At 42.6% G+C, this 25480-nt stretch overlaps 1 protein-coding gene across 2 annotated transcripts in view; it reads right to left on the reverse strand.

Moving 5' to 3' along the window:
• Positions 1-25480, reverse strand: part of LOC145362061 (5'-AMP-activated protein kinase subunit gamma-1) — a 64117-nt gene that overhangs the window by 22902 nt on the left and 15735 nt on the right. The window contains exons 2-3 of one of the 2 annotated variants that reach the window (XM_080218117.1): positions 10598-10646; positions 2672-2778 (exon numbers count right to left, since the gene is read on the reverse strand). In XM_080218117.1, coding sequence (XP_080074243.1) covers positions 2672-2778; positions 10598-10646 — 156 coding nt within the window. The remainder of the gene's footprint in view (positions 1-2671; positions 2779-10597; positions 10647-25480) is intronic. The other variant, XM_080218118.1, reaches the window with a different exon arrangement.

A 25480-nucleotide genomic window follows, 5' to 3' on the forward strand; every position in this document is an offset into this window, starting at 1 on the left:
CTGCTAAGGGAAGTGGAATCATAGAATCCCTACAGTGCAGACAGAGGCCATTCGGGCTATCGAGTCTGCATCGACTCTCTGACAGAGCATCCTACCCAGGCCTTTTCCCCACATATTTACCTTGCTAATCCCCCTAACCTACACATCTTGGGACACAAAGGGATAAATTTAACATGGCCAATCCACCTAAACTGCACATCTTTGAAATGTGGGAGGAAACCGGAACGCCAGAGGAAACTCACACAGGCATGGGGAGAACTTGCAAACTCCACACGGTCACCCAAGGCTGGAATTGAACCCGGGTCCCTGGTGCTGTGAGGCAGGTAGTGCTAATCATTGCAAAATGCCACATTAACACAGTGTGAGAGGGTGCTCCGTTATTGGAATTGGAACACATTGTTGGTGTAGAGGGAGCTGTAATCTATATCTAGCCCAAAATTTAATTTGGGTATCAAGGGGAACATCAAGTTCAGAACGACAAAACGTTGGCAACTTCCATTCCCAACGTCAGCCTTGCTCATTTACGGAACAAACTCCGAACTTCACCTTTTGTGTAAATGTGCCACAAAATGCAGCCTTTCCATACAAAAGTGAATGCTAATTAGAAAAGTGTTCCTATTCAAACCAGGAGAGAACAAGTTTGGGCCTAATAGTGACATTGCACAGCTGAGTTGCATACCACCGTATTTTGCTGGCGCTCACACATGAAGCATGTCTGCATTTTTCTACATTAAGCACTGAGACTGGGAAGCCTCACAGAATGCAGAAGCATGCCACCTTCTGCAATGCGTATCCAATCTACAATTATGTACAAGCCTGACATTTACATCCCGGGAATAAAATTAAAATAAGTCATTTAAAAATGCAACTTAAGGTGTTCTTGGTACTTCTGAGTCACGTAGCAGGTCCTGGATTTGATCGCTTGTCTGGATAGGGTTAGTTGAAGTCAGCAAAAGTAACAGTACAAGCATTCAACTTGACACAACATCCCCAGGATGGTAGGGGCAAAAAAAAAGGCCAGTAAGTCTCTTACACCCGATTGGTATCCAGTGATCCTTGCTTAAAATGCACTCGCATAGATGTTGGACAAGAACAGGCTGGAACTGGACTGTGATGCCCCCAGTGTGGAATAGCATCATATAAAAACAGGAATGGTCATTTTGGACAACGCACAGGAGGGCTGATAACATCTACAGAACATACCCAAGTGAGAGTTACTGGCTTCAGGAATGAAAACCTATTTGTAAAAGAACTATGAAATGTCACATAATTGAACTGATTATTCAGTTACTGTGATTCATTCACATGAAGAATGGCTAATCTAGTTGGACGAGATCTAATTATGTTCTGCACATTAACATTTCACTGACCCTTGGCCAGTTAAAAAGGAATTTCGACTCCTATGAAATGCAGTTTTACTTGCTGTATATACTTGCTATATACAGAGCAGAAGGGAAGTATCAAACTCAGGAGAAAATGGAAATGTGAATGAAAGGTCTGTCATGTGAACATTGTCTTTGATATTAAAATTCTCCCCAACACACTTCTCATTTTATTATGTGATTTTAGCCCCTTCAGATCAGCTAAGTGGGTAGTCAATTTACATATTCCCCAGCCCTTTGCATACCTTGAGTCTGACTCGAAGAGATGATTGTAACTACCCAAGATAAACTGATTCTCCAACTTTATGCTTGTGGGCAGGCTATTAGTGTACCAAATACATGCAGTCATTTTGACTTTTTGAAGGAGATTCTGGGCTTTGAACAATAAGTGAGGAGTTTGATACCCTATATCAGCTTTGCTCAATAAACGTTTGTCTACTTGCAGTCAGAAGGATTCAAGTTCTACTCGAGAATTTGAGTGCATAACTTTGACTCAGAGCGTCCAATCTGCAACCAGTAGGATACATGCAATCCTCAAACACAGGCAACCCAGTCAAAATTCTATTCATATTAGTAACTTAATGCATATGAATACAAGTCAGAATATCAATTAAAACATGATATGCAGTCTGGAAACACCATGTTATGCACCAATGTAGCTCACAAAAGTTTGGACTTCTAATTCAGGCAATCACTCAAGTGCAGTACTGAGAGTATGCTACATTGTTGGGGTGCTGTCAACATGTTAAACCACAGCTTTGTTAACCTGGTCCATTGATTCAGGTGAGTACTCAGGACCCGTGGCACTATTCATAGAAACATAGAAGGTAGGAGCAGGAGGAGGCCATTTGATCCTTCGAGCCTGCTCCGCTATTCATTACATTCATGGCTGATCTTTCAACTCAACAGCCTAATCCTGCTTTCTCCTTATAACCTTTGATCCCATTCACCCCCAACTGCTTTATCTATTCAAAGAGCAGGGATTTTTTTTTCTGCTACATTGCTCAATATTCTGTCCTGTAGTATCATTAGAAACAGATTGATCAATCATCTTACGAGGTTTGTGGCATATTTTTATGCACAAATGATTTGTCTATCTCTAAGTCATTAATTGTAAATATGCAAAGTATTTGGAAACATTGAAGGATGTGATAAGAAAGAAAGGCTATGCACAATGCTGTCGCTATATTAGCACTTTGAGCTTGGGACTGGCACACATGTACAAACTCTATCAAGTTGGAATAATTGCAATTGTTCAACACAAACAAAACTTCCAATGCCTACATTACCTGCAGAGAAGTGTCAAATACCACAAGCTTGGAACTAGTGGGAACAAGATCATAGCATCTGTGCGACTTCATAAAGCGAGTGTAGACCTCACCATTGGAGTCATTCACTGCAATTAAAGAAAGAATGTTAACAGGTCCAGCTTCCTCAAAGTCACATTACTTCCTTCAAATGCTTAGGACTGGCTAGAATCAGTGCAGTGCAAGCAATCAGCTATAACAGACAAAAGCTCCTGCAATTTGTTACTTAAAGATTTTTTTAGTTCTATAACTGTCTTTTTCTCCTCTTTGACTTCACCCAACGTGTTCTCTGGCTCAGAGGATGAATGGATAATCTGCTTCCGGGTTTTTTGTCAATGACCGAGTTTGCACTTTGGATTACTGTTGGAAAGCGTGCAGGTATAGACACAGGGCAAGAGTAGATTTGGGTATGGTTGTAATTTAGGACTTGATCCTTTCAGAAGGATGGGGAGAAAATAAAGACAAAAGTGCTTAAAAACTACTGCACCGGACTGGCCATCATCACTATTTCTATTTACATTATAGCTATTCTAGAAATATAAAGGTGGTCAGAAAGAATGAAGAAAGGCAAATTGGAATCACAAATCAGTGGTATGACACGTACTGACACCATTATAGCAAGAAAACGTGTCTTCAGACAGTGAAGCAAATCACTGTGACCATAGAAACAATTTGATTGGATTAATTTAGATCCTTCCTTTTTTTCTGGCTGCGAGTGTGATTTGGCTTTGTTCAGTGTGCAGTTCAGATAAAACAACTGTTAACATTTTGAAAAGTGAGCATGACTTGACAGAAACCAGAACAGTTCTATGAAAGTGACAAAATGTACTGACCAATGATGCCTCACAGCACCAGGGACCCGGGTTTGATTCCCGGCTTGGGTCACTGGGTGTGGGGAGTCTGCACATTCTCCCCGTGGGTTTCCTCCAGGTGCTCCGGTTTCCTCCCACAATCTGAAAGATGTGCTGGTTAGGGTACATTGACCCAAACAGGCACCAGAGTGTGGTGACAGGAGAATATCACAGTAACTTAATTGCAATGTTAACATATGCCTTACTTGTGACTAATAAATAAACTTTACTTTACTCTCGGTGGCTAATACAACATAGTTTATAATGTACAAAACAACATGCATCTTTTTGAAAGTTGAATAAGTCCTTCAAATTTCAATTACAGCTTCTACACTGGGTGTACAGTTAGTTCAATTTTAACTAAATGGGAATTCGATAGTTTCAAAAATTGGCAGTTAATGTTTAACACCAGGAGTGGATCTTCAGTATTTTCTACCATTCCTCATTCCCTTTAGCAAGTTTCCAATTCCGAGTATAGAATCTCAAAGTGAGGGAGATTATTCGGCCCAGCCTGACTTTCTAAGGAAACCTCCACAAGCATTTAACTGCCTCTTGAATGACTCCAGAGATGACTCCAGGTATTTCCACTTTGTCGATAACGGTTTCCCGACATCAGCCCCAAACATTTTTTTTCCTGAAACTGTCTTCTCCCTGTGTCCTTTAGTCCTCCAGTCATAACACATTTTGAAAAAGTGTGCAAGTTGAACCTTTTCTCATCCACTTAATTTCTTATATACCTTTGTAAGGTCTCTACTCTTTTTCCTCTTTTCAGAGTTGAAGCTAGGGATTTTGAATCTTCACTTATATAGTAAATTCAGATCTCCTGACATGAGGGGAATGGCCCCTGTCTGCAATTCTACCCAGGTTTCGGTGTTTTCTGTATGTCTCAGTGAAACAAGCTTGACAAAATGTTGAAGCTGTGGCCTGATCAGAGCGCTATACACAGTACCACAAACAGCAGAATGCCAGGGACTTGTACTCTCCTGATTCACCAATACAGCTCAGCTTTATTTGTTTATTGCTGCCTTTTGATGACTGAATATAGCCTGTGCTGGGACTAGTCACTTTCCAGATCTCACTCAGCCTTTTCCCTCAGCAAGGTCAACAGCCTGCACGATGTCCCTCACTCTGAGTGTAACACCTTATGTTTATTTGTATTGAATTTTATCTGCCCAATTGCAAGTGTTGTCTAGGAGTTCCTCAGCTGCCTGAACGGACTCAGCCAATTGAGTTTGTCTGTGCGATGGAGCCAAATTTTATTGTGTTTCTAAATCCAAGTCATTTTACTGTATGCATCATCATGATACGGGATTTCCTGTATCTGGGTTGCATCCATTATAAACGTACTCTATGTCAAAGGATTCTGTTGCGTGGACACAATAATGCTGAGTTCAATGATCAGCTGACTCCACTCAACATGCACAAAGAGGATAGATTTCTGGAATGCACATTCCAGAAGGTGGTCACCTCACCCAGAAAAAACAGTGGGACAAAGCAGGGAAGTCCGTATTTGCTTGCAAAAGAGGGACGAGACAGAAGGAACCAGCACAGGGAAAAAAAAACCCGAAAGAATGACTTGTCCAATAGGTGTGCAGCTTTTCTCTTCTCTTCTTACACACACACACACACACACACACACTAAACGAGGGTTACAAGAAAGAATAATCATTTGTAACACTGCAGCTCAATGAAGCAAGAGATTACCCATAAAGAAATAAGTAATACCATCCAGGAAAACAAGAGTGAGGTATCCTAGAATTAAGAACACAGTCAGGTCAATTTGCATCAGTGACCAGTCCTAAACAACATGTTGACTCAATAGTATCAGGAAAGGGACCAAAGTTAGGAAACTTCTGGAAAGGGAGAAAAATAGCTGCAACTGTAGTTTACAACTAATCATAGGAGTAGGATAGAAGTCTTACAGAGAGAGCTTGAGCAGTTACATTCTAAACTAAGTGCAAAACCTTGGGCTTGTCAGCTTGACTCAGTTGGCCGACTTTGGCCTGAGTCAGCAGGTTGTGGGTCTAGTCAACACCCTCAGCACAGGGCTGAAGGATTATTACATTGTCAGAGGTGACGTCTTTTGGATAAGACACTAAATGGAGACCCCAGCTGCCCATTCCAATGGACATCAAAGATTCCACGGCACTATCGGAAGAATGGGAGGGTGTTTTTGCAAAATTCTGATCAACATTTCTCCCTCAATCAACACACTGCAAAATACAAAACAGATGAACTGATCATTCATTTCATTTGCTGCTTGCAAAAACTGCTCTGCACAAAACTGACACCTGCATTTGCGTACATAACAATGGCTGTCTTTTTAAAAGCAATGAATTAATTGCAAGGTGCCTCCAGACATTGAGGATATGACAAGGTGCTGGAGAAGTGTAAGGCCTGTCTTAGTAATTTTATGACTGTTCTCGCTGCCATCAACTGGGTCAGTAGAACCAAAACAGAAATAGATGCGCAGCTCGGAAGAAAACTGAAGTGAGAGATTTACATTCCTAGGACACCCGAAAGGTTTGCAACGTGGAACTTGCCATCCTGGAATCAATGCCTTTGCAAAGAGGATATATCGGATAGTGCGCAAGAACTTAAACTAGTAAGGAGGGATGAGAGATCAAAGAAAAAGGAAAATTAATTGCAGAAAGGTTAAATAAAGAAGGAATACTGTGGGAGACACATTTTATCAATTAAATTTATATATGTACGACTACTAAAAGCATGCACACTAAAATGTCTGAACTTGAGGCTGTTGTGGCAATTGAGAATTATTTTATATCAAAAACTAGGAAATGAAGTTAATTCTTAATGATGGAGAGGTAGAGGAGATCTCAGACACACTTGGCAAGTAAAGAAAGTAGACTCATTGGCATAGGTTGAGCATTCAAATAGAAGCATGGAGTGTAACGGGAACAAGGATCATTCTCAGGATTGACTGTGGGTTGTTGTATCAAATTAAATGGGTAAGAATACTGTAAGAGATAAGGAAAGTTGCAAGGCAACAGAAAAATCATTTTAATGTGGGATTTTAGCCAACTTAATGTAAACTGGGGGGTGCCCAAGTGGTCTAATATTTGAGCTAGTGGACTAATACATAACTACTTTCTGACTCAGTGCATTTGAGAAGCCATGATGAGGAACACACACAAAGGCAAGTGCATCAGATAGCATAACAGAGGTGGAAGCAGTGACACCCCAGTGATCACACTTGCAAAAAGCTGAGAAAACCAATATTGTAAACTAATATTCAATTTGTATAATTTCACAGCAACAAGGGATGACTTTGATGATACTTGCCCAGTAGACCGAGCGAGGCTAGAAAAGGTGAAAAAGCAATGTATCCTCAGGAACAGGTCACAAATGAAATTCACAACGTGTTGACAGTCATCACAAAAGAAAAGGCCCACTGAATAGGAAATCAACTAACGTGATTCTTGTGTTCAAGATTGGCAATGGAATGAGCCCAGGTAACTGCGGACCCACATGTCCAGCATCAATACTAACTTAAATAGTGGAACTGATTGGGAACAAACCTGAACATTACTGACATAAAACTCAACTAGTAACTAGTCATCAGCATTGCTCTGGCCTTTTGGGGGGTGGGGGGGTGCTTTCCAACTTTGAAGGAAGCAACATTCCAAGTGGAAATGGGAAAGTCCTGTGATCAATTATAGGGGTGTTCAGGGACCAGGAAGGCACGTGGTCCCAGAGTCCAGGCAATCCAGACAGCTCAGTCCCATTTGCGCTCATTTCCTATTTGCTGCTTTGCCGCTGTTTGAATTTTGTTGTTATGGAGGATTAGAAAAGATCTTGTAATGCTCTTGCCTGTATGATAGACCAATCCTAAACCAGGACTCCAAGCTGTGATAGCACGAGCAATTTGAGATGTATGGAAATTAATAGCAACGTGGGCATAAACTTCACCTGCAACCCAAGGCTTCTTGGTACACACTTATGCTGGTCATGAAATCAAAACCCCAACACAGCATATCATGATTTCCAGGACTTCTGACATTCCACTGTGAAAATATGCTCCACAACCGCAAGTCAGCCCTAATTAGAATCCTCACTAATATCCTAAGTTGATGCTCTAATTCATGTGATCAGGCTGTGGAAACGTACTGAGTGGTGCACCCCAGGGATTGGTGCTGGTACTTGGATTGATTCCAATGTACAAAAGGTGACGCGGATTCAGAGACACAGATGGCACCAAATTGAGGGTGGGGGTGGAGAGGGAGTGGAGTCTGAGAGAGAAACCTAGGAGTTACAAAAGAAAAGTGCAAGCTTGCAGAGCAAGACAAATGAAACTCAAAATAGATGCAAGTTGTGATGCTAACCCTCCAAGAATTGAAGATTTGCTCACTGCTGTGAAAAATCATCAGGATGTTAAAAAAAATGTTGTCGTTTTCTGTGAAAGTTTTTGTTTACTAGATATAAAAATATTGAAAATAAGGGGCAAAAAAGGCCACCTGGCTGACAGGGCAAGCATCAACTGGCTAATGAATCTTTTTGCCTTCCAAGGGAGGCTATGTGTCACAAGGATGGTCATGTTGGTCAGTTAATGGCTGAAGCGTGGAGGCAAGTCATGTGATTGAAACTTTCAGGAACACATGTAATCACAGTTGGCAACCATAGACACCAAGATTTTGAAGAGTGGAAGGGAAACATGTGAGGTGCGCCTAACGAATGGTAATGAACTAGATAGGAAGAAAATGGAGAACAATAGCAGTCTCAACATTGACCCGTCATTACAGATCAGCAAAGGACAATGCCAAGCTGTATTGGCAAATTATAAGGCTGGGACAGGCAGGAGTCAGCAACGCGTGGCTCCTGAGGTATACACTGCTCTTTAACATTCAATTTGTGGCTCCTAAACTTTTCCAATTGGAGTGCGCTAACGCGAAAAGGGCCTAAAATAATTAAATCAAGAAAATGCCTAACCCGGAAACAATTTTCCTTCGGAACTATTCATTCACTTAATCAAAAACAGAAGTCTCTCCACAGACAGGCTTCAAAATAGCATTTTTAGGGATTATTTTGGAAAATATATGCCAGTTGCGGTCTTATTGACAGGTTCATTTTATGATTCAATTCACAGGTATTAAAGATTTTGGTATTCACAATTATTTAGTACTAGAGTTTACCAAATTATATAAATGATATTAGGAAAGATATGACATACAGGGGATTTCTCTCACATGCTGAAGTAGTAAGAGCCATGCTTTTAAATGTGGAAATAAAAGGTAATCATGATGCAAAACTTTATAATTACAAATGATAATTTTAATATGTACATATGAATTAGGAGTAGGCCACCTCAAGCCTGCTCAGCCATTCAATAAGATCATGGTTGGTCTGACTGTAGCTTCAATCCCACATTCCTGCCTACCCCTGATAACCTTCCACTCCCTTGTTAATCAAGGATCTATCTAGCTCTGCTTTAGCAATATTCAAAGGCACTTTCCACTGCCTTTTTGAGGAAGAGTTCCAAAGGTTTATAACCTTCGTAGAACAAATTTCTCTCATCCCTTATTTTCAAACAGTGACCCCTAGTTCTAGCTTCCCCCACAAGAGGAAACATCCTCTCCACATCCACTCTGTCAATCCCCCTCATGATTCTAAAGGTTTCAATCAAGCTACCTCTCACTCTTTTAAACTCCAATGGATATGAACCTAACCAGTCCAACCTTTCCTCATAAGACAACCCACCCCATTCCAGGTAGTCTAGTAAAATAAAAGCAAAATAGTGTGGATGCTGGAATCTGAAACAAAATAGTGTGGATGCTGGAATCTCAGCAGGTCTGACATCTGTGGGGAGAGAATTGAGCCAATGGGCTGTATTATCTCCCCACAGATGCTGTCAGGTCTGCTCAGATTTTCCAGCATTTTTTGTTTTTGTATTAGTCTAGTAAACCTTCTCTGAACTGCTTCTTCTAACACATTCACATCCTTCCTTGAGACACCCCACTGGGTTTGAAATAAACCTGTTTCAGTGGCCTAGCTAAACCATGGTTATAGATAATGCATGAAATCTGAGCATGCACATGCTCGAGATATGAAAATTCTTGGGATACAAAAACAGAATTTTTACCCAACCTATGTGCAGAATTGAAATCCCACGAAATTCAATAGTAACTGACATTGTCATAAGCGGCGAGAAGTTAAAGCTAAATGACTTTTGATTCGCATCAAATAAGTGCATCATGTTCCTCAGATAAACTACTTTTTCTTCCTAAAGGAACACTTATACTTTTACTCCATTCTTTAATTTTGTTTTGTCTTGTGGCTCCCTAAAGATTTTATTTTAGGTTTTTTTTACAAAAGGCTCTTCAGGTTAAAAAGTAAAGGCTGCTGACAACTGATCTGTGATCATTGTGAAGCTACACAGTGCTCAGTTTTGGTCATCAAGACATCCAAGCCTGGAAACATTGAAGGGAAGGACAGAAGGCTGATGTCAGAGCGCCCAGCTCGGACAGTGGGCCAGAAAAATTTGGATCCCTCAGCCTTGAAAGGTGGCCAACAGCAGACCTTACATCCTGAACACTATTTCAAGTTGAACCATAGCTGGAGAAGAAATCAGTGGTGCTAACCAGGAGGTGTGCAAGCGATGTCACAGAAACACTTTTTCACACAGAGTGAGTAATACCTGGAATAGGCTCTGGGTAGGGCAATAGAGACAAAAGCTTTGGAGTCATTCGAGGGGCAGTCAGCTACCATGGAAAAGATTAACTAAATAACTCATCTGTAATGTTCACTGCAATCCAGTTCAATAGAGGTCCCAGCACCAATCCCAGGGGCTCGCCACTCAATCCATTACCCCCAACTCCCTTAACTAGTCCCCACTAACTCTCCTCGCAGCCAATTTGATATCCACATTTTACTAGGATATTTAAACTAGTACTGAAAATAACTTGGGACACATTCACACTCTTCTTTTTTTCCCAAATCCCTGGACTGCTGAACTGTGTTCAAAGAGTGCAGACCAGTGCAAACAGTTGCCAACATGGGGTGTAAGGAAACTTTAGAATAAAATGGCTTTAAATGAATATACCATCTCCAGCAGAATTCAATTTCTCCAAGTCTTCGAAGACAGCAATAGCCTGTGGGTAAAGGGAAAGACAAATAATGAAACTATTCGTTAAAGCACCAATCTGTCAAAAATCTGAATACTTCAACAGGGGCGATATTATCAGTTTCGACAACTCATTATTGGGATAACCAAAGATTTATGAATATCTTCTTGGGCACCCATGTGGGTACAAATGCCCTTCTTTCATTAACAAGCAGAGATAAAAACCTGTCCGTCTGAACTGGTACAAGAACTGTTTGAAAAGCTAGGATTCGCAAAAGGAATAGCTTCCCAGCTGTGGGTTTCCATGCCCAATGCATTTTGTGATGCGAGAGGGAGGAGCAGAAACCAGAGTTGGCACTGGGCAGAGGGTGTAGTTCACTAATCTCCTGATGACTCAGGCTGAGTAGTTTGGGAGAGAACACTTTTGCTTAGCTAAGGCTGGAGCGACTTCAGCCTGAACCAAAGTGATTTGCGCAAGCAGGGCAGTAGCAAGCAACAGAGAACAAAGGAAAAAGTGGTGCTCTGTGCTGCAAGTCCTCAAATTGCTGTATGTTCCAGTAAAGCACATCGCAGAAGCTCAAATTTCTGGGCCAGTGACATGAACTGAGATCAAAACACTGGAAAGGAAGTTGAAAGTGGAATGTGAAAATTGATGAGTATTCAAGTGGCAGCACAACAAAGATAGCAAGTGTTTCCAAAGAGCTGGGTTTTCTTTCGAAGGAGTCAAAACACAAGCACAAAAAAGGTAGCTTTGATGCATAAATCATAAGTTGAACATGAAGCAACTTGTGGCAGGAAATTTATTAATGAAACAACATAACAATGGAAATAAACAGGTCAGTCAGTTACGAGGAAATACATCAGCAACACATCCTCACAACCACCATTAATTGTGCCCTGTCGAACAATGCAAGCATTACAATGATGCACAGCAAGACCAGTTTTACACACACTGCTTTTCTATCAGTCTGTAGCTGGTGATCAAGTGAAAGGAGATGGGATTTGGTTAGATTGTGGCCAGGGATTGCCATCTTGCTTTGTTCTTGGCGCTTGTTGCTTGCCTACCTTATAGCCCTTAAAAGCACAGCAGCATGACTTTCATGTACTTCAGCATACTAGCACATCTCCAACGGTATTGCGTATAGTGCAGAGGCCCAATATGACACAATACCACGCTAACTCAATACTATTACAATTTTGTAGCTCTTCCTCGATATTTTGTAACTACAAAGCTGAAAAAGAAATCTTTTTATTAAGAACTTTCATCTCACTGAGGAGGCTTCAGAGCAATCCACATCCAACATCCTGCTTTGAAAGTTCTGCAATTTTCTCACAGCTATCAAAATGTGAGCAGTGTATTACACATCAGACATCAAACAAGAGTTTCACATCTCGAGTACAGTGGAGGGAAACAAAACAAAAGCTAACAAAATTGAAGATTAGGTATCCTGTGGACACACAACAGAGGCCTGACCATTATTCTGATTGGTACCAATACATGAATGGGATAATTGTCCTGATCCAATCCAGTAAATGCACAAATATACTTCTTGTACCTTATCCTTCAGTCACATCTTTAATTTGCTTTTAACCGATGATAAACCAAAAATTACCACCAGAGCAGTAGTAGGCCATTCAGCCCCTCAAGCCTGTTGCACCACTCAATTAGGTTGTGGATGATCTGCTTTTTAATCCCAGTTCTTGATACCCTTGTCTATCAAAAACCAATCAACATCAGTTTTGAAATTTTGTGAAGCGGGTTGCTCTCCCTTGTGTTATAAAGCACAACATACCTTCTGAAGACAAGCTTCTGGCTGTTTTCGCAGTTTCAGTGAACATCAGAGAAGGTTAGACATGCCCACCCTGATCTTTTGCTGAAATCTGGTGAAGAATGTGCATTGTGTTTCTGTGGAAATGGCACACACCCAGCATTCATTAACTCACCGCACTGACAGTAACACAGATGGGTCACAGTTCGACAACAACCTTCCAAATGAGTGCCGAGCTCATTGCTAATATAATCAAATTTCAGAACTGAAAGACATTGGGGTCATGATGGAAAACATTCCAGGCAACAATTGATGTGGGGCTGGGTGTGTGGAGAGGTTAGAATAGATCAGATCTAAACATCTAAATAATCACAACTGGACAGGAAGCAGAGACCTGCTTGCACTGCTCTCCAAAGAAGGAAATTTCAATAGCAGTAGTCCACGAAAACCTCAAACATAAGGAGCATTTTCTCCCCAGAGACTCAACTTCATTTGGCAGCCCTCAACTGTTATGGGGTGTGAGCCCCACTGCTGTAGAAATGAGTCTCGGCAGGCTGAATAGCATTTATGCTGATGGCTATGAATCAAACACACAGGAGAACAGACATCATGTTCCAGAAAGGTTTTGTACATTGCAGTCATATTTGTATCACTACAAAGTAATCCTGTAAAGGTGCAACGCAATTAGATTCTGACAGGTTCAAGTGTGGTCACAGGAAAAATCCCTAACCCATTAATAATTAGTTAGATGTTGCATAGCTGGACACAGTGTTAGTCACTGCACAATTCGAACTGTGGAACTGCATTTGTAGTGTCTTTTTAATTCATATTCTGGGAACCTGCCACCTATTAGGATGCCTCCCATTGTTAGTTCCTATGGTGCACAAGACTTGTAGACTCAAAAGGATTGGCTCTACGAATCTGTAACTGGTCCATGGATAACAAACTTCACAGCCTTAAACTCGGGAACTGGCTCCTGGAATCAGAATTGAAAGAACAGGATAAAAATAGCTCATATTTCCAAACATTTGGCTATCTGAAATGGTAGATTAGCAGCCGTCACAAGGTTACAGCTTGAAGCGCCAACCTCTCAGCACCCAGCCCACATTCTCAGCATTCTCTCAAATAAGTTATGCAAAGACTTCCTGAGCATCATCCAACTGATCTGGACTTTTTTTGAGGTGTTTCATCAAACACCTTTCCAGCTGAATTCAGAAACAATGGTGACTCTCGGTGCTCATTTAAAATGAGAATGATGGCCAGTTGGCATTGCTGCCAGTTTTTATTGGCAGGTGCCATGTTTGATTGCCATTTTGTGTTAGCTGATTCGAATCAGGGTAGCAGAATGACAATTGGGTTCAGGACCCTTGCCCAGTGAGAAGGGAAAAAAAAAAATCACCTAGGGTGACTGATTGTTCCTTGGGTGCCACTGGTTGGAAAGTGCATGTATGTGAATGGTAGTCAAGAAAAGATGTGGGCCTGGTCATGAATATCCCATAACAGAATAGACCAAACTCCTCCTAAGCCCAGGAAGAAAAGGAATGCTATTTTTAAATATTCTTTCACAGGATGTGAGTGTCGCTGACTAAGCCAGCATTTAGTTAAAGTTTATTTATTAATCACAAGTAGGCTTACATTAACACTGCAATGAAGTTACTGTGAAATTTCCCTAGTCGCCACACTCTGGCACCTGCTCAGGTCAACGTACCTAACCAGCATGTCTCAGACTATGGGAGGAAACTGGAGCACCCGGAGGAAACCCACGCAGACGCGGGGAGAACATGCAGACTCCGCACAGACAGTGACCCAAGCCGGTTATTGCCCTACAAATATGGTGGTGAGCCCCCTTTTTGAACTGCTACAGTCCATGTGGTAATTAAAGTGGGGTTAGGGGAAGAGAAACAAAAACATTCTAAGTCATTACAGTGTTTTTAGGGGGCACACCGGTCTTGATGTTGTTTCCTTGTTATGCATAATGGACATAAAACAAAGAGATAAGTGCTTTGTAATTAAAACAGGACGTAATATAGCAACTGCTTCTCCTAATTTGAGGGGAGATGGTGGCTTGGTCATAATGTCACTGGGCTACTAAGCCAGTGGGCCAGGCTAACACCCTAGTTCTGAAGAGTCATATTGGACTTGAAGTGTTAGCTTTGTTTTCTCTCTCCACAGATGCTGCCAGATCTGCTGAGTTTTTCCAGCACTTTGTGCTTTTATCATTAATGCTCTTGGAATGACAATTTGAATCCTACCACAGCAGCCGAAGGAATTCAAATTCAATTAATAAATCTGGAATTAAAAGCTAGTCACAGTAAAGGTGACCATCATTGATTGTTGTAAAAACCCATCTGGTTCACTAACCTCCTTTAGGGAAGGAAATCTGCCTTCCTTATCCAGTCTGGTCTACGTGTGACTCCAGACCCACAGCAACGTGGCTGATTCTTAAATGGCACTCTGAAATGGCCTAGCAAGCCACTCAGTTCAAGGGCAATTAGGGATGCTGCCCTTGAGAGATGCACACATCCCATTAAAGAATTTAAAAATTGTCAAAAGATGCATTTGGAGTCTCCTCATTAAGATAATTGCACCACACAGAGATACAAAAACTGATAGAACTGAGAGAAACTGCCAGTCCTTACCTGAAATCAGCACCGCCATTTAAGTTGATGAATTACCCTACTCGGATTGCCTGACAGGTTAGAAACAGTGCTTTTGTAATTGGTTCCTATTGTATTGGTGAATGGTTAGCCCATTTGCCCATGATAAGTGTGGACAGTGCTGGCGACTAGAGAAGAGAAACACAAGAGCTTTTCTATCTGCTACAGCATTCTCCCTAATAAACAGAACTGGCACTTCAACCTCTTCAGGAAGCGTGCACAGCAGGAGCAGCTGGTGATGCCGGAGTTCATGGGAAAATGTAACTTTAGCCAACAAACATCCCCGATGTGAACATTTAAAAACTAGAGATATTCAAAATGCCTTTGCAGTCGCAGTAGATTGGGCTGGGAAGGGATGAGTCAATAAAAATATAAAATAAACCTGGTGTACACATCTGTCCACTCACTTTCCATTGCAGCAAATGGGGTCAATCAGGAACAGAGAGGATGTTTCTCTCTTTTATTACGGGCACTACTTACAACTCCAGTTTCAAGGTTAACTCTCAAAAATGCAAAATGCTGGATCTGGCTTCCAATATGTCCAGGCTGATGGGATAGGAGGCATCCCTCTCTCTGCAATGGTTTTCAGCTAAAAGAATGAGTACCACCAAACCAGTTTCCAACAGCAACACTGACATGATGCATTGCTATCATTCTCATTCAACACATCTGGATGGCTGGTTTGGTACTTGAAGTGTTGGGTTGAGATAGTGTTGCCCCAAGTCTAGCGCTGCCCCATACCCCACCTGGGAGCACTGTAGATTAGCCACATTGACTGCAAGCAGAACGTAATCCTCAAGGGCGAGTTGCACCAATGTTCACCAAGTGGGACGAAAACAGATGACAGCACAGTCACTGTATTGAATGTAATCCCTTTGGTGCAACTGCACAAATCCAAACCAGTGGTAAGCAGTCTCAGACAGCCAGAATTGCCATTACCAGAAGATTACAGCAGTCTCCAACATCGATTGAAGAAGTCTGTTTGCCTAAGGTGAATGGTATGCAGCAATTTAATACATCTTGCAGAACTGCACAAGTTTATGCTTATAAATCACCAGTCAATGAATCAGCTCAAGAACACTAACAATGAATTGAATTTGCAAGATAACTTGGACAGCAACATTTAATGGTGGCAGAATGGAAAACAAAGCCATGGCCTGTCAGACACTGTGTGGGTATGCCGGCGTTGGACTGGCGTAAACACAGTAAAAAGTCTGACAACACCAGGTTTTAGTCCAACCTATTTATTTGATAATATACGCGCAAGCTTTCGAGGGGTTACCCTCTTCGTCAGGTGAATGGAGAGTTCTGGCCTCAGACAGAGCATATAAAGCACAGACAGTTTAGAGATTACTGATTAAAATGCGAATCCTTACACCTAACCTGCTGTTCAAGACCTGAAGTGGCTGATAATGTGAGTGGTAGGAGCACTGATCACAGTTTAAAGAGATGTGTATTGTCTCCAGACAGTACAGTAAGTGAGGTTTTGCAAACTCACGTTACTGTACTGTCTGGAGACAATACACATCTCTTTAAACTGTGATCAGTGCTCCTACCACTCACATTATCAGCCACTTCAGGTCTTGAACAGCAGGTTAGGTGTAAGGATTCGCATTTTAATCAGTAATCTCTAAACTGTCTGTGCTTTATATGCTCTGTCTGAGGCCAGAACTCTCCATTCACCTGACGAAGAGGGTAACCCCTCGAAAGCTTGCGAGTATATTATCAAATAAATAGGTTGGACTAAAACCTGGTGTTGTCAGACTTTTTACTGTCAGACACTGACAGGTTCCATATTCTCTGCCTTTTCCCCTACCATTGCTCTGAATCAGTTACTAAAGGAGACACATCAGCAGTTCAGGGATGATTTTTGCTCCTTTTGTTGAGACAGTTAGTCTTTCCTCATCTCCACCCCACAGAAATGATAGCCAAGACTGGGCACGTAGTAAAAGAATGGACATTAAACACTCCCGAAATGTTTGTACCTTGATGAAGTCCATGTTGGAAAATGGGCTGAAACACACACTATACTAGACATGTTGTTCCATTGCTTGTCACTATGTTGAATGACAGTTAGCCAACTACCACAGTGACTGCTGTATCGCTATGTTTCACTCATCCTGGTCCCACTCTGTTTAATCAGGTCATCTTTCTTGATTTGTCGAAGCTGCGGACACACTGCACCCAAGATCACGGGTGGGCAGCTTGGTAAATACATCTGTTGTTGGAGTTAGAGCATTAGCATCAATACAGTTCAGACAAAAAAGGAACATCCCACTTGGTCTCCTCCATTTCGAGAGAATAAAGGCACCATGCACTCAGATCACATTACATAATGCATGGCACCTGCTAGTATTACAACAGCTTCAAATATTAGTTATTGCCTGAGGTGCTGTTCGTAATACATTAAAGTATTTCGCTGTTTTTTAACAGGAGAAATGCACAAGATGTTAAATATAGGAGATCTCCTGTGGTCCTGCTCACAGGCAAACATTCGGAAAATCTCCGTCTTCTGCTAACCGTGTCCCTCACGGCCTGTCATAAGAACATAAGAAATAGGAGCAGGAGTAGGCCATCTAGCCCCTTGAGCCTGCCCCGCCATTCAATAAGATCTTGGCTGATCTGTTGTGTCTCAGTTCCACATTCCCGCCCTCTCCCCATAACCCTTAATCCCCTTGCCTATCAAAAACCTATCAACCCACGTCTTAAAAATATTTAGCGAGGCAGCCTCCACCACTTCAGCAGGCAGAGAATTCCAGAGATTCACCACCCTTTGAGTGAAGAAGTTCCTCCTCAACTCCGTTCTAAACCGTCCCCCCTTTATCTTGAGGCTGTGCCCTCTAGTCCTACTGTCCTTTCTGAGCAGAAAGAGCCTCTCCACCTCTATCCTATCCATCCCATTCATCATCTTATATGTCTCAATGAGATCTCCCCTCATTCTTCTAAACTCTAACGAGTACAAGCCTAGTTTCTTCAGCCTCTCCTCATAGTTCAACCCCCTCAACTCCGGCATCAGCCTAGTAAACCTCCTCTGCACTCCCTCCAAGGCCAAAATATCCTTGCGTAAGTGCGGCTACCAAAACTGCACACAGTACTCCAGCTGCGGCCTCACCAGTGTCCTATACAGCTGCAGCAAGACCTCCCTACTTTTATATTCAATCCCCCTCGCTATGAAGGCCAGCATCCCATTAGCCTTCCTGACCACCTGCTGCACCTGCAGGCTGGGTTTTTGCGACTCATGCACAAGGACCCCGAGGTCCCTCTGCACCATCGCATGCTGCAGTTTTTCGCCACGTAAGTAATAGTCCTTCCTACCAAAGTGGACAACCTCACATTTGCCAACATTAAATTCCATTTGCCAGTTCCTGGCCCATTCGCCCAGCCTATCTAGATCCTTCTGCAGACTCTCCACACCCTCTGCACAATTTGCCGTTCCACCAATCTTGTCATCAGCAAATTTCAACACCATACACTCAGTTCCCTCCTCCAGATCATCTATAATAAATGGTAAATAGCTGAGGCCCCAGCACCGACTCCTGGGGCACTCCACTAGTCACCAACCGCCAATCCGAATAGCACCCATTGACCCCCACTCTCTGCCTCCTATTTGACAGCCAATCCTCTATCCACGCTAACACCCTACCTCCAACTCCATACCCCCTGACCTTCTGTAATAACCTCTTGTGAGGCACCTTGTCAAACGCCTTCTGAAAATCAAGAAACACTACATCCACCGGCTCTCCTCTATCCACCGCCCTAGACACATCCTCATAGAACTCCAATAAATTCGTCAGACACGACTTCCCCTTAACAAAACCGTGCTGCGTCTGCTCTATCAAACAATTCTCCTCAAGATGCCTCGCTATTTTCTCCTTGATCACGGATTCTAACATTTTACCTACAACAGACGTTAAACTAACCGGCCTATAATTCCCTGCCTTTTGCCTGCCACCCTTCTTAAACAACGGCGTAACATTAGCCGTTTTCCAATCTTCTGGCACTTCCCCGGAATCCAGCGACGTTTGGAAAATAATCACCAAGGCATCCACTATCACCTCCGCCATTTCTTTCAGAACCCTTGGATGCATTCCATCCGGTCCTGGGGACTTGTCCACAATCAGTCCCTCCAGTCTGTCGAGCACCACCTCTCTAGTAACAATAATGTCATTCAGGCCCTCCACTCCTACCATCTTTCCATCGCTAACACCCGGCAAATTATTCACGTCCTCCTCCGTGAAGACCAAAACAAAAAAGTTATTCAAGGCCTCAGCCATTTCCCCATCCCCTACCACTAAGTCCCCCCTCTCATCCTCTAAGGGTCCAACGTTCACCCTAGCCAGCCTCTTCCTTTTTATATATTTATAAAAACTCTTGTTATCCTTTTTTATATTAAGCGCTAGCCCAGCTTCATAGTTTCTCCTACCCTTCTTTATCAACTTCTTTGTCATTCTTTGTTGACATTTAAACCTCTCCCAATCCTCTTCTCACCCACTACTCTTAGCTACTCTAAACGCATCAGCTTTTAATTTATCACTTTCCTTCACCTCCTTTGTTATCCACGGCTGATTATCTCTCCTCCTACGATCCTTTTTAACCATTGGAATAAATTTCTGCTGAGCACCAAGAAAGATCTCCTTAAAGATCCTCCACTGTTCCTCAGCAGATCTACCTTCCAACGCGCTCCCCCAATCAACATTCGCCAATTCCTCTCTCATCCTATCGTACTCCCCTCTGTTCAAACAAAGGACACAGGTCCGGGAACGCACTTTCTCCTCCTCCATCTGCATCAGAAACTCCACCATACAATGATCACTCTTCCCAAGAGGATCCTTCACCACAAGGTCCCTAATTCTACCCACCTCATTACATAACACCAGATCTGAGATATTTTGACATTTGTCTTGCTCTCTCCTTTTCTTCCCCCTGCCACGAGGACACGGAGCCAAGGTTCTGTCAATCACAGAAGTGATCTTGCTTGTCCATCTCTTGGGGCATCTGAAGTGCGGATGGTTTTGCGACAGTTGCACGGGATAACTGGGGTCTAAGGCCTCGATGGGAAGGGAGCAAGAGGCAAAACTTCCAGGTGGGAATGGAAAAAGAGGAAGGCTGGGAAATGCATTAATGTTGCTGCTGTGCACTGTACTTCTCACTGGGCTATATCTATTATTGCTATTATGTTCTATTTTATCACATCTGTTTCATTTGCGTTCACTATATTATGAACAACCAGCAATATTACTGAGTGAAAAGTCCTAGGCCCGGGGTTTAGCTTTGTTGGCCTGGGAACTGAGCAACTGAAAGTGGCTTGCAGCCGGGAGATCCTGAGGTTGAGTTCATGGCCAGTAGACAGCATAATTGCTGGAGACAACAAATTACATTGGGAGTTTGTGCAGATTGTATTTTCAATTCTGATACTTAGACTCAGCAGGTGGTTCTTCCGTGCAAGTCTCCACCCAGTTCCCAGGCACATCCCTCAGAGCTGTTATCCAGAACTCTCCAAAAGAAAGTTCCCCTCCAACTAGGACTCAAGCCAGGAGGCTAAGCACTCACTGCCTGTAGACTAAACACATCCTAATGGGATGAGTACTTTCTGCTAGCTCTCTTCACCAGAACGGAGCCTCACTTTGGCTATTCATTTTTGTGATGGTTTTTTGTTTAAGGGGGCCTGTGCTCACTTAATTCATGACACTGGCCAACTGAGGTGCACAGTGCCCGGCACAAAAATGTCTTCAGCCTTCTGACTGTCACAAAATGCAAATAGGTGGAAAATGCTCAGAGTCTAGAGATATGATGTGGAGATGCCAGTGTTGGACTAGATGCCGGCGGAGTCTAGGAGATAAACAGGAAAGCCAGAGCAAACAATGGAATCCTACTAGGATGCGAGCCCTAGAGGAGAGATAGACAGATAGGCAGACAGACAGGTGTGGTGGTGGTTGCTGGGGGTGGGGGGGACCAGGACAGGCAGGGAGCAAGGGGAACAAAGCACACATGCACAACAATTGTTACAGGGGTAAGGTTACAACTCAGTTTAGTTTCTTGTTTCATTGTGTGTTTATTACTTCATGAACTTAATTTTAAACATCGTAGTCGGTGGCTCCAAACACAGCGTCGCCACCAAAGCAAGACGCTGGAAGCCGGAAAAAACTCAGGTCTGCCAGCATCTACCAGGAGAGAAACTGAATTAACATTTTAAATCTTAGATCAGAACTGAGAGGGAGAATGTAGAAACTGCAACAAAAACTAACAACTTTAAGAACAAAAGACAACTGGCCTGGTGTGGGAGGTGGGCCGGTTTGCATTGAAGTAATAACACATAAATGGAAAATTTAAAAAAGGAGTTTAAGATGGAGGAGAAAGGTCAAAGTCTAAAGTTCCCAAACTCAATGTTGAGTCCCGGGGGCTGCAGCATGGCCAATCAGAAGCTGAGATGCTGCTCCTCCAGTTTACATCGGCTTTCACTGGAGCATTGCAGCAGGCCAAAGACAGACATATGGGTATGAGAGCAAGGTGCTGAGTTGAAATAGCAACAGGAAGATTGGAATCAAGCTTCCAGGCTGCGCACAGGTGTTGGCAAAGTTATGGGGATAAGTCAGGGGGTGGGACAAGGTACAATGCTCTTTCAGAGAACCAGTGCAGACTCAATAGGTTGAATGGTCCCCTTCTGCACTGGAAAGATTCTACACTGAATGCTAACTAAGAGGTGAACAAGAAGGTGTGCAGTTAACTACTTTACCTGTAGGATACTGGATATATGGAAGATATGGAGGGGATTTTTAGAACTAGGGGGCACAGTTTAAAGATAATCGCTGAAATTCTACTGCCCTGTCCGCCATGGGAATTGGAGTGGATGAGGTGCGGACAACGGGAAGGTCCATTGATCTCGGGCGGGATTTTCCAGTCTCAGGTTGGGCGAGGGTGTAAAATTCTGCCCAAAGAGTCTCCCATTTAAGATGGCAATGAGAATTTCTTCTCTGAGGGTCGGTAAATCTTTAGAATTCTCTTTCCCAATGAGCTATGGGTCATTGAATATATTCAAGGCTGAGCTAGACAGAATTTATGACTGACAAGGGAGTGAAAGGTTATAGCAGGGCACAATCAGATTAGCCATGATTTTATTGAGTAGCACATACAGCAGGTTTGATGGGCTGAATGGCCTATTCCTACTCCTTTTCTTATGATCTTATGAACAGTATCCTGCGATGCAGCAAGCCTGTACATTTCTAAGCCCTCTCAAGGGTGCCTCAGCTGCAATTTAAGAAACAGCTCACTTTCTGTTTGTTGTTGTCTTTGTGGCTTCCCCCACCCAGAGGCTTCCTGAAGCCTTCTGTTCGAGAAGCCACACACGATCAGAGGATTTGTTTTGGCTGCCAATTCTAAATTTCACAACAAAACTCAAAAAAAATGACAGCTGAAGCAAGTGCTGTAAAGAAGTCGAGCTTCCTCAGTTACAGGTTTAGTGAACACTTAATATACTTTCCCAAACACAGCATTAGTGCAAGGACTGTGGTCCATCAGAGAATATCATATGGGCTGCTGTGGCATTAACTTGGCACTGTGTGGAATTGGTATGGTACAGCACCACTACACTTCTGTGCCAGAAGGCAAGGCATTAGTTCATTAATATAAAGAATGTCGCTGCCAGATTCCTTTGAGAAAGGCCACCTGGAGTCTCAAGTGCCACGATGACCCCGTGGGTATCAATATTGGCGGAAGAACATAAACCATTGACTGGCAAGTTGTGGCACCGGCAATTTATGATGGTATATGGCAGTGCAGTTTGCTGCTGTATAAATATACAAACAGACCCTCGGAATCAGATGTGATTGAATAGAATATGCAATTGGATCTTTAGGGAGAATGTAGTTTCCTTTTAGTTGCCAGAGCAATAGTAAACAGTGAGACATGCAGATGCATTGCAATTACTTTAATAACCAAAAGATACATACAAATTAGGAGCAGTGGGCCATTTGGGTCCTCAAGTATGCTCTGCTATCTGTGGCTAATCTGATGGTGGTCTCAATGTTGATATCTCGGCTATTTCCAATACTCTTCAACTCACTCGTAAGTCTAGAATTGTATCGACTTCTGCCTTAAAAATATTCATTAACTAGCCTCCATCACTCTCAGGGGAAGAGAGTGCCTCAGACCTACAACCCTCAGGAGGAAAAAACCTTTCCTCGTCTCAGTCTTTAACCCCTCATTTCAAATTAGTCTTCTGATTCTAGTTTCTTCCACAAGGGACATCCTCTCAGCATCCACTCCGTCAAGCCCCCTTAGAATCTTATGTTTCAATAAGATTGCCTCCCATTCTTCTAAACTTCAGTGGATACAGGCCCAACCTGTTCAACCTTTCCTTGTAAGATAACCCCCTCAATCCCAGAAATCAGTCAAGTGAACCATCACTGAACTGCTTCTAACACATTATATGCTTTCTTAAATATGGAGGCCAAAACTATACATAGTACTCTAGATGTGATCGCATCAGCACCCTACACAAGCTATTTTTATAATACATTCCCCTTACTATAAACAACAACATTCCATTTGTTTCCTGCTGTGCCTGTGTGCTAACGTTTTTGTGATTCATGTACCAGGTCATCCAGATCTTTCTGTACTGCAGAGTCTTACAGTCTCTCTCCATTTAATCAGATCCCTTCAGGGAGGTGATGGCCTAATGGTATTATGGCTAGACTATCAATCCAGAAACTCAGTTAATGTTCTGGGGACCCGGGTTCAAATCCCGCCACAGCAGATGGTGGAATCGGAATTCAATAAAAAAAAAAATCAGGAATTAAAAAGAACAATGTTGACTGTTGGAAAAACCCATCTGATTCACTAATGTCCTTTAGGGAAGGAAATCTGCCATCCTTACCTGGTCTGGCCTACATATATGACTCTAGAGCCACAGAAACAGCCCTCGGGTAACTAGGGATGGGCAATAAATGCTGGCCAGCCACCAATATCCATGTCCCACAAATGAATTTAAAAAAACTGCCTGTGAAGATGGCCACACAAGCAAGGTATTCATATGGTATGCTGGTATTCATAGAATCTCAGCAAGAACAATGTTTTAAAAAAGTCAAAATTCGAGTTAACTTAATTACATAGATAAGTGGAAAATATCCAGACCTCCAGATGGACTTCCAACAGCAACTATTGCCAGACTCAATCAAATTGATTCACAGCAACGTAACTACAATATCGCTAAAATGCAGCATCTCTAAAAATGTTATTTCCTAAAAAGGACTGAACAGAGATCAAAATGTTTTCTATACAACGTTAACATTTTATTTTCTACTAAAGTTTTCTCATGAGATCTTCACAGGGTTTAAAATAGATCCAAGTCTGCCTTCTTCCACACATTCAAATTGCTAACAACAATACTTCACTACATTTCATGCACAAGATGCCTTGTCCCACAGCGCAACTTGGTACAATTCAGTGCAATACTCCACAGCTTTCTAATGATTTCATTGGTCCATCAGGTCTGGAGGAAGCAATTAGGAATCAGTAACGTGCCTTTTTCTTTCCAGCTCTTCTGGTGGGGGTTGTGAACTCAGTTGGCTGGATGGCTGGTTAGTGATGCACAGTGATACCAACAGCGCAGGTTCAATTCCCGTACCAGCTGAGGTTTTTCATGAAGGCCCCGCCTTGTCAACCTTGCCCCTGGCCTGAGGTGTGGTGATTCTCAGGTTAAAATACCACCAATCAACTCTCCCCATCAAAGTGGAGAGCAGCCTGTGGATTATCAGGGACCACGGCGACTTTACTGTTATGCATGGAGTTTAGCCACAGCGCCACTTCCTGCAAATAGTGAGGTTACTGTTCAAATGAGAGAACTTGGTCAGCTGGGTGAATACTCAAGGACTTTAGTCGGAGATCCGTATTATTGCAATAGACCCAGGCAGCAGTATGTCCACATCAGGAGCAAAAGAATTCCGATCTGTCCGTAGAAACAACAGTTTTGTTGGGCCTTTTGCATCTTTCAGATATTTTTTAAAAATTCATTTGTGGGACATGGGCATCGCTGGCTGGCCCACATTTATTGTAAGAAGTCTCACAACACCAGGCTAAAGTTCAACAGGTTTATTCGGTAGCAAAAGCCACTAGCTTTCAGAGCGCTTGGTGCTCCTTCGTCAGATGAGTGGGAGTTCTGTTCACAAACAGGGCATATAAAGACACAAACTCAATTTACAAAATAATGGTTGGAATGTGAGTCTTTACAGGTAACCAAGTCTCAAAAGGCACAATGTGAGTGGAGAGAGGGTTAAGCACAGGTTAAAGAGATGTGTATTGTCTCCAGACAGGACAGTTAGTGAGATTTTGCAAGCCCAGGTAAGTCATGGGGGTTACAGATAGTGTGACATGAATCTAAGATCCCGGTTGAGGCCATCCTCACGTATGCGGAACTTGGCTATCAGTCTCTGCTCAGCGAC

The sequence above is a fragment of the Carcharhinus amblyrhynchos genome, chromosome X (assembly GCF_965287045.1).
Source record: "Carcharhinus amblyrhynchos chromosome X, sCarAmb.v2.hapA, whole genome shotgun sequence".
NCBI classification, from domain to species: Eukaryota; Metazoa; Chordata; class Chondrichthyes; order Carcharhiniformes; family Carcharhinidae; genus Carcharhinus; species Carcharhinus amblyrhynchos.